Source organism: Sus scrofa, chromosome X, assembly GCF_054392235.1.
Source record: "Sus scrofa isolate SSC_HxYL_T2T_F1_AM1 chromosome X, Sscrofa_HxYL_maternal_Yorkshire_Landrace_v2.0, whole genome shotgun sequence".
NCBI lineage: Eukaryota > Metazoa > Chordata > Mammalia > Artiodactyla > Suidae > Sus > Sus scrofa.
In genome coordinates, this window is record NC_139401.1 from 102,822,372 (window position 1) to 102,840,508 (window position 18,137).

General features: G+C 42.6%; 1 protein-coding gene across 7 annotated transcripts in view; it reads right to left on the reverse strand.

The window, feature by feature from the left end:
• AMOT (angiomotin) overlaps positions 1-18,137 on the reverse strand; it is a 65,868-nt gene that overhangs the window by 13,271 nt on the left and 34,460 nt on the right. For all 7 annotated transcript variants that reach the window (XM_021080791.2, XM_005673837.4, XM_005673836.4 and 4 more), the window contains 2 exons: positions 3,340-3,489; positions 2,408-2,598 (listed from right to left, as the gene is read on the reverse strand). In XM_021080791.2, the coding sequence (XP_020936450.1) occupies positions 2,408-2,598; positions 3,340-3,489 (341 nt within the window). The remainder of the gene's footprint in view (positions 1-2,407; positions 2,599-3,339; positions 3,490-18,137) is intronic.

Below are 18,137 nucleotides of genomic sequence, written 5' to 3' on the forward strand. Positions count from 1 at the left end.
TTGAAATAAGGTTTTCTGAATGTTAATTTCCAAATTTGAAATTCCATCAAGAGAGAAAGGAAGGAGAAGGAAATCCATCTCTGTGGAAAAATAGTTTAATCTTACAAATAGAAGAATCTGGAGGAATCGCCTCATCCAATTCTTTTATTTTACAGGAATTCGAATACAATCTCTCAGTCTCTCCTGTGGGTTGGATTAATAGGCATGCAAAAGGTACACAGTCCAGATACAGAATGTCGGTCCGGGGAACTATTACAAAGTGTTCCTACTAGGTGGGAACTGGCTGCTTTTTATCATATTAAATGATAAGCATGAATATTTTACAGAAAACAGTGGTTACATGGAAACTTTCTACCTGGTGATTTAAAGGAATTCAATTTAAATTAAATCTATTTTATGGGAGCCAAGGGATTCTGGAAAGAAATCCATCTAAAAGGGTCCCCTCAATAGTCAAAACCCTCCAAGGAGGAAGGAAAAGGGTAGATTGTTCATACACCCCACCTCCCACCCCCCTGCCTGGTGACAACCTCCTAGCTTTTCTGCATTTTGACCTAGAGTCTTTTCTGGAGTCAGTTTCAGCAGTGAACTTCCCTGTACCAAGACCCTGGATTTCCAACATTTTCTCACACTGCACACCTTCAGGATCTATTATCTTTCTAAGTTTCTGCCCAAAGATGACAAAATTGCCCTCCATCTCCTTTTTAGCATTAGGGCTTCCTGAGTAACCTCTGAACAAGCACTGGGGCACAGATGTTTTCTTGGGAGGCAGCAGCTAAAATTACACTTCATTCTGCTTCTAATCTGCCTACAACTTCTCCACCATCTTCTAGCAGAGCTGGGGCTTCTGTGCACTGTGTTACTATGTTACCATGTCCTGAACACAGCGTTCTCAGAAAAAAAGAAAAAGACACCTAAGCTAAAGCCCATGAAGACCTCAAAATCAAGGCACAAGCAATTTCAATCTATTTAAGGTTTATAGGTGGTATCTGGAAACAGACAGAGCATGTTAGAGAAATACAAGATGCCTTCCTGGGGAATAGGGAGTGGGCTTACGAACCACTAGTCCAACTCTCAAGCACTGACCTCCCCCTGATTTGGCATGAGAAGGACTCAAAAATAAATGTCTCCACCACCCCTTCCACACACATATCCCAGCCCCAAAGTCTGGCAAGCGCTTCCAGACCCTGCCAGCTCACCGTGTTGAGGAGAATGTTAAAAACAAACACCATGGTTTTTAGTAACTTTCTGGATAGAGACCTCTCTGGGTACAACATGTTACAGCCTGCCTTAGACACTCAACTCCAGACCATGGCTCTGTTTGTATCTCCAAGCATCCACATCATATCCTGATTTGAAATGAGTGGGTGTTTTTTTTTTTTTTTTTTTTTTTTGCTTTTTTTTAGAGCCGCACCCGTGGCATACGGAGGTTCCCAGGCTAGGGGTCCAATCGGAGCTACAGCTGCCAGCCTATGCCAGAGCCACAGCAACACGTGATCTGAGCTGCATCTGCGACCTACACCACAGCCCATGGCAATGCTGGATCCTTAACCCACTGAGCTAGGCCAGGGATCGAACCCACGGACTCATGGTTCCTAGTTGGATTCGTTTCTGCTGTGCCATGATGGGAACTCCTGAATTGAGTTTTTGTTGTTTCCTTCTTTCCCAGATGATGATTATAAACAGCAGCGAGACAGACAAACTGGATAAGAGCACTGTGTCCTCCACAGACCGCTAATAAATGTTTATGACATGAAAGGGGGAACACATAAAAGGCAGAACCCTAAAAAGCCTCCTGCCACTTTTTCTCCCTTACCAAAGGGAATGTGACTGCTTCCATGTGATCAACTCATGAAGGCAGAGAATGTGGGCTTCAAATATAGACCTGCTCAAAGGGCAGGGATGGATTCGTGTTCAGCACAGCCTTTGGCATACCTTGGACAAGCCAGAGCTATCAAATAGCAGTAGCCACTCCTGAGTGACATTTACTTGCTGAGTGGCATTTCTCTGGAGAAACTTTCATGCCAGTCCTGGGGCTAAACAAACCTACACATGTGGCTGAAAGAACCTGTGGCTCTGGGGAAGGAAGTGTGCAAATGTTTGGTCGATCCCATTCGCAATTCTTCTGGCTCTTGAGGAAAGCCCAACTATGACTCCAGGAAGTTCCGAAGTCACTTTAATTTTCAGATCCCTGACCCTCTGACCCCACAGTCGTTCAGGCACTCCATAACCAGAGGAAAACAAAGAAACAAACAAAAACCCAACTACACACTTAAGAAGAAACTGAGAAACAAGAACTAGAACATTACGGCAGAGAAAATGCTGGAAAAAAACTATTAATCAGTCACTTTTCTGTTGTCCTCACCACCCATGCCCTTCAAGCAGTGACTCTACCTGGTCAGCTACTCACCTCTGGGCAGCTACAGTCGCTGCAGCATCCAGAGCAAAATGTCTCATCACGTTCTCCTCCAAATACTTCTGCTCCCACTTAGTCATATCAGCTTCCAGGGCCAGGATCCTCTCCTCCTTCTCACGAAGCAGCTCCATCAGGGCAGCGGCATTGTATTCTGAAACGTTGGTGGGCTGAGAGTTGCCCTGGCGCTGTCGGAAGAGATGCCGGGACCCCTCAGGTTAGTGAGAGAAGAATTGTGGTGGCCAAGTTCCACTTGAAGATCCCTCAGTCTTGTGAAGAATTACTGCCCAAGCCCTTGCAGTTTGGATTCTGATTCAAGGGCAAGGGGAATTCAGATGTCCTCCTAAGGCCACAAGACTTTCTATCTTGGGCTTGCGTATGGGACTCCCTTGACCATGAAAGGGGCCTACCATATCAAAGTGTCATGCTGCCTAGAAAGTGGGTCAGTGATTTCAAAATCACTATCCCTGCCTGCCAGCATGGTTTAGCATAGAAACGGAAATGAAAAATCTAGGAGTTGGTTTCAACATTGCCCCTAAACCTGTTGTGTGACCTTAAATGAGTCATGCAACCTTTCCTGGGTCTTGACTTTCTCTCATCTAAAAGAGGAGGTATATGGCCAAATGATTCTAAAGACTATTTTCTATCCTAAAATGTCCAGGAGTCTGTTTTAGAGCATCCTCACTTCTTATAGGGTCTACTCTTTCTGGGGTTCCTATGAAAACCCCAAGAGCAAGGTAAGAGGCATTAAGGATTTTGCTGCCATAGGAAGCTAAGGAAGCAGACTTTGTGTTTATAATTGGGATGCACTATGGAGTAAGATCAGTTGGGGCCAATAACCTAAAGATGAGCAAGTGTGTGCTTCTGGTTTTCTTGTCAGACACCATCTGAGAAAGTAGCAATCGGGAGCAATTTTAAGTTCCCCCTACCTGCTGGATTCGAAGGGATTCCAGTTCTCTCTCCAGTCGTGTCCGGAGACGGTGCTCCAGCTGCTCACGTTTCTCACATGCTGCCTGCAGCTGTACAAGAGCCTGCTGCATCTTTTCCACTTTATCTACATACACTTGCTTCTTTTTCAGCTGCAAATCCAGGTTTGGAGAGTTCCAAGGGGGAAGGAAAGGGAACAACAGGGTCAGTTATACAGCCCCCAAATCCAGTCTTGGGTTTAGATCTCTTCGTGTCCAGCTCCAGAAAAGAATGAATGGCAAGAAGGTCCTTCATGATGAGTAGCAGGCTTCCTTATATTTATCATATAGAGAAAGTCGCAAAGAGTAGGGATTAGGAGCTCCTTTTCCACCTCTCCCTCCTTCCCCATCTTTGTGTCTGCCCCTGGTCTGTTTCTTTTCTTTCTTTCTTTTCTTTTTTTTTTTCCCCCCGTTTTCTAGGGCCACTTCCCACGGCATATGGAGGTTCCCAGGCTAGGGGTCAAATCGGAGCTGTAGCCACTGGCCTACGCCAGAGCCACAGCAACTTGGGATCTGAGCCGAGTCTGCCACCTACACCACAGCTCACGGCAATGCCGGATCCTTAACCCACTGAGCAAGGCCAGGGAGCGAACCCACAACCTCATGGTTCCTAGTCGGATTCATTAACCACTGCACCACGACGGGAACTCCTCCCAGGTCTGTTTCTATCAGTAGTATCTGTCTTAGATGGCAAGCTCTTAAGATTCCCATTTACGGATGTGGATGTCCTCACCTCTGCTCTTCTTCACTCTGAACTGGAATACTCTGAGAGAATGCATATCTTATTTTGGTCATGATAGTAGAGGAATGCTGAAAAAATAAAAGAGGGGCTCTCTCCAGAGAAAAGAGTTTAATTTGGAATGGAAAGGCAACCTACTCCTCTTTTTTTTTTTTTTTTTTCTTTTGTTAAGGCTAGACCTATGACATATGGAGGTTCCCAGGCTAGGGGGTTGAATCGGAGCTGCAGCTGCCAGCCTACACCATAGCAACTTCAGATCTAAGCCGCATCTGCACCCTACACCACAGCTCATGGCAATGCCTGATCCCTGACCCACTGAGTGAGGCCAGAGATGGAACCCGTATCCTCATGGATATTAGTCAGATTTGTTTCCACTGTGCCATAATGGGAACTCCCAGCCTACTGCTCTTTATATAGCTGTCTCCTCTCCAAGAGAGAGAAAAAGGGTAGTCAGCTACTGAAGTTACAAGGAGGCCAGAATTGTCTTTTTGAACTCTACGGTCCTGGTGATTATGCAATATAATCACTGCTCTCCTGGAACGTTTCTGCTCCTCAAAAGCGAAGCTGCCATGCAATGGTTCAAATGTCTTTAGTCTCCTCATTGATCAGCACTGCCTCACTAGTTCTTTATTAAAAGAAACAGGTCTTCTGCGATTTCTACCCCACTCAGGAGCCTGAGGGTATAACAGTGGACCGTTATCTCTCAACTTTCATTTAAACTTTAAAGATATTTAAGACGCAAACTGATGAATCAAATCTAAGTCTAAATGAGAGCAAATATGACTCTTCCTCTTTGCAAACCTATGAACCATAGCCAAAAGCAAAGAGAAAAGCAGGTTGGGACTAAGAATTTGAGTTGTTTGTACTCTTCTAACTTACGAGGCAAATCCCATCACAGTAAACCACTGACTGCAGTGGAATGAAGGAATGAGGAGGAATTAAGAGTTTTTACAGAAGGCATACATACCCTCCACACCTAAGAAGAAATGGAAAATTCAGCTTTCCCAACTTGATAGTTATGAGCAGATGATGCTACTCATAACACTTGCTGGGACGCCCCTCTTGCTAATAAAATCAACTCATGGACTCTTTCTAAAGCAGTAATTCTTCCAAGCTGGTCACATCTGTTATTATCATTTTCATGGAAGCTGAAGCTAGGGATACTTTCACTATTAGGATTTAAATTTGAGAATCTTGTTGATAACATGGTCAAGAGGAAATTCAAGAATTCAGCTCAATTCTACCATTTCAACAAATTCTCAAACCCTTGAGATACCTAGGTAGATAGCTGCAATGTAAGAGGTTACCTACATTACCTTCATTGCCCACATCCATTAAGCTGGGGTCGAGGACCCAGGACCAACCTGGCTCCCTCATTGCAGAAACCAGGTAACTCTTTCATGGTAATGTGTCCAAATCATGGCTATCTAGAAAGTCCCGTCAGATAGTAATGGTGTGTTCTGATGGGGAAACTCTCTTTGTCTTTAACTGCTTTCTCTCCAAATTAGAATTTGCTGAACTTCCTCTAGGTGGAAGAAAACTGCTATTTTCCTACCAGACATGTGTTTTGCTTTGCCTAAGTGACTAGGAAAACTTTAAAAATGTGTGTTATACTTCTTGACATTTCCTTTCATTCCAAGGCCTAGTTCAATCTAGCCTTGTAAACCAGTTGAGGCAAGTTATGAGTCTAAATGCTTCTATCCATTTAGACATTTTCCTAGGAAATAAAACAAGCAAGAATTGCCACTCGTTTTCTCTCAATAAGCTTAAACCTTTCCTTCCTGGGATATGTAACTATCTGTAATAATGCTGACTAGGGCAATCAAGACCTTTAGGCCATGGATGCCTTTGCCTTCCTATTTGCTAAGCTTTGAATAATTGGAGAGCAGGAAATATCCTCTATCCTTCACCTTTTGGGTTCTATAATCCTTATGAGCTATTTAAAATTGAATGCATTTATTTGTGAATTGCTCTGAAAACCCTAGGGGAGCAGTGCGATGTTAATGCAGAGAATGTTAACTATAATTACAGAGGCTTACAGCAGTTATACCTAAAAGCAATTAAAGTTAGATAGCATGCAGTTCTTGCCTTGATGGTAAAGTACTGCAATGTAAGCTCAGAGAACTGAAAAATAAGCAGCCTAGGGTCAGGTGGATTTCTCCATGCCCAGACTTTCTTGTGAAAGGAACCCTCCAGGTCTTAGTTAAAGCATCCCTAGCAGAAATCACTGAGGCAGGCCTCTGGAAGTGAAAAGCAATAAAGTCACAGAGAGTTTTCTGAGTTGGTGGAAGGCTGACAACTTTCACAAAGCAGACCAAGAAGAAGCCCATCATGCTTTGCTACTGGGATGATTTTCCACAAGGTACCCAGGACCACTATTGTTGGCATAATTCTTCTATTTCCTTTAAAAGAAGAAAGCGTGGAGTTCCCATCATAGCACAGCGGAAACAAATCCAACTAGGAACCATGGGTTTGCAGGTTTGATCCCTGGCCTCGCTCAGTGGGTTAAGGATCTGATGTTGCTGTGAGCTGTGGTGTAAGTCAGACACAGCTTGGATCCTGCATTGCTGTGGCTGTGGCATAGGCCAGCAGCTGTAGCTCCGACTGGACCCCTAGCCTGGGAACCTCCATATGCCACAGGTGCAGCCCTTTAAAAAAAAAAAAAAAAAGGAAAATAAATTTTAAAAAATTTTTTTGAAAAGAAGAGTGCAGCTCACCCATATCAGGATCACCTAGTATGTGCTTAATCCCTAGATAATTTAGGATAAGAAAGGACAAGTGTTGGCTTTTATCAGTGCAGGACCATAGAAAGATGCAATCAACAAAATCAGCTATCCTCTAAGTTACATATTTTATGTTTTCTAGATCTCATCTATACATAGAAAGGAACAAAGGTCTATATGGTTTATAAACTCCTCTACTGTACTGGACTTTATATGCTTCACCTTTACTTTCATCATGGTAAAACCCCTTTTCTTTTCTGCCTCTCCTCTATAAACTTATATCCTGTGCTAAGCCTCTCAAATGTTAGATCAGTAATTAGGACATCCTGGGTCCGCAACTTCACTGTCTGATGCCATCAGAAATGTCAGTGGTAGAGTTCCCCATTGTGGCTCAGCGGTAACAAACCCAACTAGTACCCATGAGGACATGGGTTCGATCCCTGGCCCTGTTGAGTGGGTTAAAGGATCCGGCATTGCCATGAGCTGAGGTGCAGGTCACAGACACAGCTCGGATCTGGCATTGCTGTGGCTGTGCCATAGACCGGCAGCTGCACCTCTGATTCCACCCCTAGTCTGGGAGCTTCCATATGCTGCAGATGCGGCCTAAAAAGCAAGAGCAAAAAAAAAGAAAAAGAAAAAAAAAGAAACTCAGTGGTTCCTTGTAGGTAAAGAGAGAGACTATATAGTAAAATGGTTAAGGTCATGAACTCTGGCCTCAGGCTACCCAAGTCCAAATCTTGGCTCACTCACTCACTAGGTATGCAACCTGAGGCAAGCTACTTAATCTCCCTGAACTTCCATTTACTCATTCATCAATAACATGGAGATGATGAGAATGTGATATACCTCTAGAAGGATCAAATGAGATAACAAGTGAAGCGCTTATTTAGTAAGAGGATCTGGTATAAAAACTACTCAAGAGCTGTTTTTCTTTTTTAAAGAAAAAGTTCATGCCAAATCACACATGCTCTAGTCCTCTCAACTATGAACATTCACTCCAGATAGCCTTGACATGGTTCTCATTATCTCACTAACTAATTATCACATCAATTAAGACATTAAAAACACAGCCATTTGCCCCAGGGAGACATGTAACACCAGGCAAACCCTCCCTGCAACAGAGTTTCAGATATCTTTATAGGGCAAGGCCATTCATTGGAGATATAATTAGAAGTGGGTACTGAGTAGCTCCAAGGACACCATATTCTCTCAAAATTACCCAATTTGGAGGGCACCTCGACTTTATGAGAAATACTTTACCTATGGTCAAAGGTACTGTTTCAAGACACTTAGGCAGAGTTCATTCCTCACCACATATACACACACACACATACACACACACTCACATCAGAAATTTCTGACAGCAAATTGAAAGGTAAAGGAACAGGGTGGCAGTCAGGAGACTTAGGTTCCAGTCCTACCTCTGCTGTTAATGGCAATTTGTTTCCCTGTTCAGAGTCTCAGAGTCTTCACTTGTAAAAAATGAGGGGCGTTTGGGGTACCAGCAAACCGAAATGGTCGGCAGCCATGCCCATTCATTTACATATTGGCTAGGGCTGCCTTCCTGCTATAATGGCAGAGTCGAGCAGTTGCAGTTGCAAAAGAAACTGTAGGGTCCACAAACAAAATATTTATCATCTTGTCCTTTATAGATAAGGCCCCAGTCCTGGGATTTGTTCCAGAGTCCTAGTGTTCTAAGGAGTGCTTCAGAAGCCATGATGATGGGTGAATTGTATCAAATGGCTCCTCTTTTATGTGTTTTATACTGAGGGTTCTACATAAAATTTCATTTCAAAAAAAAAAAGATTGTTGTATCTTTGAGTATATATATGAATATTCAGTTGACCCTTGAATGGCACAAGGGTTGTGGGCGCTGACCTTCCCAGAATTCTCAATTCTGTATAGGCACATTCTTGGAGGTAAAAACAAAAGTCCTGCCTTAGTTTGTGTGTATGTACCTGTAACAAGACAGAACAAATAATGTGTGTCTTCTCCATAGGATCCTAGATGATTTATTTTTCTGTCTTCAGTGTTCAAGGAAGTGAAAGTTCACTTGAAAAGTTTCTAAAGCCAAGGTAGTGGCTCAGGTCTAGAGACCAGTGTCCACAGACCCCTACAAAAAGCCAGTCAATCATCATTTAAACCAAAGTCCCTCTGAATATTCAATGAATGGGGAAATCATTCTATCCATTCAAGTTTTCTTCCCCAATGACAACTTTCAAAACCTGTCAAAGCCCCTCTTCCCTTGCTTTCCCCAATTCTATATTCTCCTAACATGGTTCCTTAAATCATCCCTACTTTCTGTGCTGATCTTTTATTTATTTATTTATTTATTTGTTTGTTTATTTATTTTGTTTTTAAGGCCATACCCATGGTATACCTAAGTGCCCAGGCTAGGGGTCAAATCAGAGCTAGAGCTGCTGGTCTACGCCACAGCCACGGCAACTCGGGATACAACCTGTGTCTGCAACCTACACCACAGCTCATGGCAATACCAGATTCTTAACCCACTGAGTGAGACCGGGGATCAAACCTGTGTCCCCATGGATACTAGCCAGCTTCATTACTGCTGAGCCATGATGGGAACTCTGTCCTGATCTTTCAGACCCACCTCCAATTTCATCCCCACCTCCTGCTGTACCCCAAAGGTCCAATCTATGGTAGTTTATTCTTTTATCTCTATACTGATGGTTCTTAACTGGGAGTGATTTTACCCCCAGGGAACATTTTGCAATGTGTGGGGACACTTTTGGTTGTTACATCTGAGGGTAGGTTGCTACAGGCATCTTGTGAATAGAAGCCAAGGATACTGCTCAGCACCCAGCAGTGCACAGGAGAGTTTCTTCCAACACCACCACCAAAGAATTATCTGGCCCCAAATGTCACAGGCACTGTGGTCGAGAAATCCTGATCTATACTTCAGCACTACTGGAGATTTCCTTCATGCCACAATTCTGACAATTGTTTATATTCAGATTTTCATGTTATTATGCTCTCTTTAGTCACAGACCTCTAGCGGAGGGCAAGATTTCTCACTCTGACACAATGTTCCCCAGACTACTTTCATCTTTCTCCAAAATGATATCCTTTCAATAGTTTAGTCATTATAAATCATTGATCCTGTTTTTCCAGTCTCCAAATCTTGGAATTATTCTTTCTTCCCTCTTTCCTTTGATAACCCTATCTAAACTCTATTTTTTTTTTTGGTGTGTGTGTCTTTTTTCTTTTTTAGGGCTGCACCCGCGGCAAATGGAGGTTCCCAGGCTAGGGATCTAATCGAAGCTGTAGCCTCTGGCCTACACCACAGCCACAGCAATGTGGGATCCAAGCCGCGTCTGCGACCTACACCACAACTCACGGCAACACCGGATCATTAACCCACTGAGCAAGGCCAGGGATTGAACCCGCAACCTCATGATTCCTAGTGGGATTCGTTAACCACTGAGCCACAACACAAACCCCAATGCTCACTATTTTTTAATTCTAACAATTCTCATAGCCTTTCATTTCCTTATATTTCTATAGCCTATATAGTTTAAGTCCTTATTTCACAAGTAAATTAGTATAATAATCTAATAGAGCTCCTTACTTTCAGTTGCCCTCTCCCAGCTACACAGAAGCTCATAGGCACAGATGAATAGAGCGCGTGCACACGCGCGCACGCTCACACACAGGCAAAATCAGTCCCATCAGGCATACAGTTGCTGCAACAGACTTCCTCAAGGAGTACATTTTGGCACTCACTGCCTTATTTAAGGACAAAAACAATCTAGTGTTAGCACATCCATTCAACTATATACCCAAGCTAACTTTATACCTCCCTCTCTCACTTCTTTCGGCCAGAGCTATTCTTTCTCATCCATATTTTAAACCACTTGGTGTTTTTCAATTCACCCCCAATCAACTGTCTCACTGTCCCCTGTCCAACCTCGATATGTCTATTAAAATGCCATTATCAATGTTCTAGGCTCCTACTGCCTTATAATTCTACCAGGCCTACTATGTAAATGGTCAACCTTCATATTAGTCTGTTCATTTCTTCATCCTTCCTCACCATATTACTAAACTCACCAGGAGTTCTTCCTAGAATAATCTTACCTGACCTTGATTGCTGCTTTTCCCTAGAGCCTCTTATGTGCACTCTATTAGCAGGCATTTTATAAGATTTTGTTCATGTGAGGCTTCAGTCATTCATTCAACACATATTTACTGAATGCTTATCACATGCCAGGCCCTATTCACTATCTGAGAACAGCAGTGAATCCATGGGAAGTAAGACAAAGCCCCTGCCCCAATGGAGGGCAGTATCCCATAAGCCGCTTAAGGGTAGAGCCCTTCTATTTTCCTTCATCTTTCTCCTAAGTTCTAGTTCATTCTTCACTACACTCTTAGTTACCAGTTAATATTAAATAACTGTCAAATACGGGAACAAAAGTGAGCAGAGCATAGCTTAGCTATAACATTGAAATGTAAAAACAATAAACACATTCATAAATATATTTACTTTGCTTGGCAAGTCAAGATAAGGGTTTCAAATCATTCTTATTAAGAGATAAGATTTTAAAGGGGAAACATAAAATTGGGAGGAAGAACAGCAGGAAGGCAACCTATTGAAGAATAGGGCAAATACTCTTGAGCTCAATCAATCATGTTTTTCCATTGCACTTCTGCAATAATTTGAACCCATTCCCAAGCATTTGGCAGATCTCTTAACCCCCTTCTGACTCAGGAAAATCTGATCCCTGAAAATGAATACCACGTGATGGCATCTCTTCCCTCCTTCCAACAACTGCAGATGTCTTTCAAATTTACTTTTTAAAGGATGGCTATATACAAAATTACTTCTAGGGCCCCTAAAGCTACCCATTTGTCTCAGCCATCTGTAAGGAAGTGATTTAACCACTAACCTTCTCCACTTATTCACTGGTGGACAAAGCATATTGTGGGATATTTTGGACTTAAGAGATCTGGGTTTTCTTCTAGATTGATTGCTAACTGTACTATCTGTCTGCACTTTTTTCTTTCTTTCTTTCTTTCTTTCTTTCTTTTTTTTTTTTTGTCTTTATAGGGCCGCACCCACGGCATATGGAGGTTCCCAGGCTAGGGGTCTAATCGGAGCTGTAGCCGCCAGTCTATGCCAGAGCCACAGCAATGTCAGATCTGAGCCACATCTGCGACCTACACCACAGCTCACGGCAATGCTGGATCCTTAACCCACTGAGTGAGGCCAGGGATTGAACATGCAACCTCATGGTTCCTAGTCGGATTTGTTTCCGCTGAGCCATGATGGGAACTCCGCACTTTTGATTTCCTAATCTATTGAAATTTTCAATGTTCATAATGGGGATATATTAAGTATTTGGAAATATTTTCAAAAGGTTAAAAAAGATATGGGGTAGGGATGAACAGGCAGAACATAGAGGATTTTTACGATGGTGACAATATTCTGTGTGATACCATAATAATGGATCCATTTGTATCCATTATTGTATTGTAATTATATACATTCACCAAACCTAAAGAATGTACACTACAAGAGTGAACGCTAATGTAAAGAATGGACTTTGGGTGGTTATGATGTATCAATGAAGGCTCATCAGTTGTAATAAATTTACCACTCGGGGGGGGGGAATGTTGGTGATAGACGAGGCTGTGCCTATGTGGTGGCAGGAAGTATATGGGAAGCTTCTCTACCTTTCCCTCAATTTGGGGGAAATGTAAAACTGCCCTAAAAAAATAAAGTCTTAATAAATCATCAAAATATAATTACGGGTAGGTAGAGGGGGTGGACTATTATTATTAGCCAGATGAACACCATATATACACACATTCCAGTGGCTAAAGGACATGGAGATTAATAATACAGGACTAAGTCCAATATCACAGAGGGCATCCTTCATTATATCTGTTTTTTTTTTATCTTCCCTTCTACTGCCCAGAACTCCAAACACTCATATTGCCACAAATGTCACAACTGAAGTGTACTTTCTTTGTTCCTCTCCTTCATACATCTAAGTTATATGTTGTTCCATAAGCCTTTGGTGATTTTCATTTGATTGTATTTGAGTTAGCCTTACCCAGGAGCCCACGGCTCCAAGTAAGAGCTCCGTCTGAAGCAATTTGGTAACACTACCCTGGTATTAGCAAGTTGCCTGAGTCCACTGCCAAGAAGCTGTGGTCCACTGGTGGATATTAAAAGAATTGAAGAGTAAAAAAACCACCTCTAGAAACTTGCTACCAAGGGAATGAAGTTCATTCTGTTAAGGAAACTAAAGAACACTACCCAAGGCTTTCATTTTTGGAATTTCAAAAGCCGGAATCATAGATAAAACTGAGAAAATCAAGTTGTGAGAGGTGGCCCCCACCTCTATTGGAGGTGGGGGCATAATTTCCTATATCGAGTGGAGCAATATACCTACTTCAAAGAAATATACCTACTTCAAAGAAAATATGCTGCCATAAATATGGGAAATATCATCCTTAGATGTAATGCCCTTCAAATAAGTCAATGACACATCAGCAGAATACTTTGGAAGATTCCTGGGTAGATATGTATTTTATCTGAATTGCTATCACCAATACTCTCAATGCACACATAATTCATACCCTCAGATATTACATCACATTTATAATCCATCATAACCACTGTATGAGTTTAACCTATACCAACAAAATCCTACTGTTTGAGGACTGTTTTATATTAGACATAGAAATATCTATGCCTAAAAAACCCTCCTCTAATATTGGGAAAGAAGGAGACTAGTTATCGTGCTGTGTGGACAGGCGTGACAGCAGAAAATTACGTCTCTCTAAAACCAAAAGACAAACCAAATGAGTGGCAAGAGATCTAGAAATAAGAGACAGTGTCAGCCATGAAAAGCAATGATAGAAATGAAGTTAAACAGTTTTGGAGAGTTGAGTGGAGTGGCCAAAGGGCTCTGGAAAAATGTGCCACCACTAAGAGTTTTCACTGCCATGTGTAAATCACCACCAGACATTGCAGTTGAGAAAAGGTTAACACTTGGGCCTTCCCCCTCCCCCCCCATCTCTGTGGCTGTCAATCTAGACTAAAGCCAAAGAACAAGGCTCACTGGCTCTTTCTGCCAGCCCTCCCACATTCCGCTCTATCCCTTCCTGTGCACTCTGCTCTGTAAGCAGCCCACCCGCAGCATCTTCTCTCTTTGATCTTGCCAGAGCCTTTTTCCCACCATCCCTGAAACAATTACCCAAGCAGTGGCTCAGCTCTGGATCATCAGAAGACAGCAGCCAGCCAGAAGCCTGGGCTGCCTTGAACCTTGTGAGTGGATATGCCAGGCATCTGTCGAAACTCTCCAGTGAGGTCAAATTAGTGGGGGGCAGAGGGAGGTCTCTTTGAATGGGAGAATACCATGGTTGCTGTAGGACACAGAGTTCTTTTGACTTGGCGTTTAATGAGCCTCCACTTCAATAGGACCTCCGTGTCCCGAAAGATAAAGGCAGGGATGGAAAGGCACCATTTACCTCGGCTGGCTGCCTGCTACATAAGCTGCAGATTGGTGGCAAGACCTGGATCACAGTGAATCACCCCCCCTCCAAAAAAAAAACCAGGTCTATTCTTTAAGAGTGCTATCCCCTTCCTGGCAAGATCCCATACCCCTTCGATGCCAGTGGAGCAGGGTCTGTGAGAGAATCTCTGCTGAACTTGGAAGGGGAAGGAAGTTGCGATTGCAGGAGAAAAGTTCTCTGTAAGCCTGAGGCACCATTTCTGTATGGAGCACAGTGAATGGAAAGCATCATGGGCAAGAGACTGAATAGGCTTAGAAAGATGGAATGGATTTCAGGAAAAGTATCTAAATAAGGATGTTATAAAGAGAAAGACATGAATACATGCAGGGGCCTTCAGATCATTACCATAGTCATAATTGCTCCCTGGCCACATTTTTTCTTAAATTATTGAGATATTATTGACTTATTGCATTAGTTTCAGGTGGACAACATAATGATTCAATATATGTATCAATTTGATGATTTTTTTTTTTTGTCTTTTTGTTGTTGTTGTTGCTATTTCTTGGGCCGCTCCCGCAGCATATGGAGGTTCCCAGGCTAGGGGTCGAATTGGAGCTGTAGCCACCGGCCTACGCCAGAGCCACAGCAACGTGGGATCCGAGCCTCGTCTGCAACCTACACCACAGCTCACGGCAACGCCGGATCCTTCACCCACTGAGCAAGGGCAGGGACCGAACCCGCAACCTCATGGTTCCTAGTCGGATTCGTTAACCACTGCGCCATGACGGGAACTCCTCAATTTGATGATCTTGATGCAATGCAAAAGAGTTAAACTTAAGTGACCTAAGAAAATGCTCTCTAGAAAAGAGGTTTAATTTAGGAGAGTTTTCCTAATTCGTATTTGCCCAGCAGACAAGCAAGGTCTTCCCTGGAAGAACCTCTAAGGAAAATTCATGATGCCATATGTAAGCCATAATTAAATTGTTTCTACGAGACATAGGCAGGTATCTGACCTACCTCTCTGCCTTCAAACGTGACCTTACTTGAGCCATCTCCAGCTCACAGAGGGATATATTTTCTATGCATGAATACTGCTCTCGATTTAGAAATGTTCACTTGTTTTGTGAGGGCATCCTAATGAACACTCCTTGCTAGATTAGTCCCAGAGCTACCTACTCACCTTAATTACCTCCCTAATATTCCATACTTAAAAATTTTACCCCAGGAAAAATGAGACCTAAGAGGGGTTGAGTCACAGGAAAAAAAAAAAAGAGCAAAATTTCAGTTATCAACTCCTGTACTTTAGGATAAGGGAAAGGAATGTTTTCCTTTGAACATTATAGAGAAGATAGGACGAACACCACCCAGGAGCAAACTCAGCTCTGATAGGCTGATAAAACAAGAAGGAAAATAGAAATCAGTGGATTTTCCCCAAGGTGTGGTTTCAAGCCCCTGTATGTGCTAGAGGTGATTGGGCTTGAGAATCTGGAAGACATCACATGGTGTGCCCCTGCGAGTCCTCAGGGTAGAAGGTTCCCAGCTTGCTCTCCCCATTAAATGGTCCACCTCCTTTAGCAACAGCAACTCAATTTCCCAACAAGGAGACTCCATGCAAAAGAACACATTAGATGAGTAGTAAAAAAAATGAACAGTAATTGACAAGCTCATGTGAGATATCTGGCCACTAACTAGATGCCATCGTGCAATCCTAGCTCAATATTTAGAGCTGCTTCTTTAAATTGTAAATCTACATATTTTGGAGCCAGGCCTTGGAAAAATGACTAAAAATCTCTGGAATAAATGCCCAGAAAAGCCTCAGAAGTCTGAAGCCAGAAGTATATTTCAGGCAACTGTTTTAGTGAGGGCTGCCCAGTGGGAACTACAGATTCACATCCTCTCCATACATGTATATTATTTCCATGATTAACAACTAGTTACCATTCAGCCCTCAGACACTGCAAACCAAGATGGTTGCAAAGTCATTGTCTCCATTTATGTCCAACTGGATGGGCTCGGGTCCTGGAGGGGCAGTGGGGCTGTATATATACATACCCCAATCTCAAAGCAGTCTGGACAAGCTTCACACAGTCTGTTGAAAAAGAGGGGCCCAATGGGTAAAGCATCTTCTTTTCCAAATTAAAAGATGCAGAGGTTACTAAATCTGAACAAGCGCCCACATTTTCTTTTTGGGAGTAGAACCAAAGGATGACTCAGATGGGGAGACAGGCAGCAGGGTCTAGGGATTGAAGAGTCATGAGATTCCAGTTTTATTCCTGGCTCTGCCCAAAACCTGTCATGTGACCACCAGCAAGCTACTTTTCAGAGGGTCTCTCAGTTTTCCCTTCTCTAAAAGAATAGTCTTATCCCAGTCCTATAATTGACTCTATGATTTCCTAGCCAAAAAGGACAGGAAGGGAATTTAGGAGGTGTGGCGAAAGGCTACAGGATGTGCTAAGATCCTGAGACCTCTCACCAGGCATGTACAAGTATCCCTCATTTTCAATAAAACCACTTGACAGTTATTTCTGATCAAGACAACCGATGGAGCCTGATTCTATACAACCTGAAGTTTAACAATTAAACACTTTGGATTAAAGGAACAGGAAGGTATGGACCCATAATACAGCTTCAACATGCATTTTTAACACCCACAAAAGAAACCAAAGGATACGTGTAAGTCAGGAGATCTCTAGGATCTAGAATATTCTTTTTTGTTGTTTGTTTTTAGGGCCACAGGTACAGCATATGGAAGCTCCCAGGCTAGAGATTGCATCAGAGCTACACTGCCAGCCTACACCACAGCCACAGCAACTTGGGATCCAAGCCATGTCTGTGACCTACATTACAGCTCATGGACACGCTGGATCCTTAACCCACTGAGCAAGGCCAGGGATGGAACCCGCATCCTCAAGGATACCAGTCAGGTTCATTTCCGCTGAGCCATGACAGGAACTCCTGGGACCTGGAATATTCTTACTGAGGTAGAGGAAGCAGGCAATGAATGAAAGTAGGAAAGATACCTCATATACAATAGCCAGAATGCTTAAGTCTTGGTCCCTAAACACTTTTTAAAAATCTGAAGTTTATAAAGATTTCAGCCTGTTATAATAGAGGCTGCTTTTTCTCTTAAAACAATCCAAGTTTTACAATTAAGAAGTCAGTAAGATGTGAATTTTTCTTTACCAAGTTACACTTTAGCATCATTTTTTGTTGGAACACACCCTTTGCCTTAAGTACAAAACATCTAAGAACTAGTAATACTCCAATACAATGACAACTGACATCCAAGATTAATGACAGGCCAGAAGCAAAGTTCTCTCTGTTTCACATGAATACTGTTTAGTGTTGCAACCAAGTAACATCTACATTGAGACTAAACAGATACATATTAATCAGATGCTTAGTAGTTCAGGAGGCCCTTGGATTTGTTAAAGAAAGGCCCTATCCTTGCTCGCAAATGACGAAGACCTTTACCCTACCACAATCTATATTCCAGAAGCTAGCCAGGAAGAGCTGAGGCACAGTTCTTGGCCTGCCATAAACTGTAAATTGTCCCTGGACCCCATCCTGTCCCAAGTCCCCCAAGACTGCTTCTATTCAATAAGTCTGCAAAATAAATACAACCAAAAGAGTATAGCCATCAAGATTCATTTTTTTTTTTGCCTGAGAGGACCAATTTCTCACTGAACATGCAGAGACAAGGACCATTCTGATTTCAAGATCCTTGGAGTACTTTAAAATATCTGGAGTCATGTTCTAGCTCTTCTGAAATAAAGCTATAAAGTCCTGTAAGAGCAGGAATATAGATAGATAGA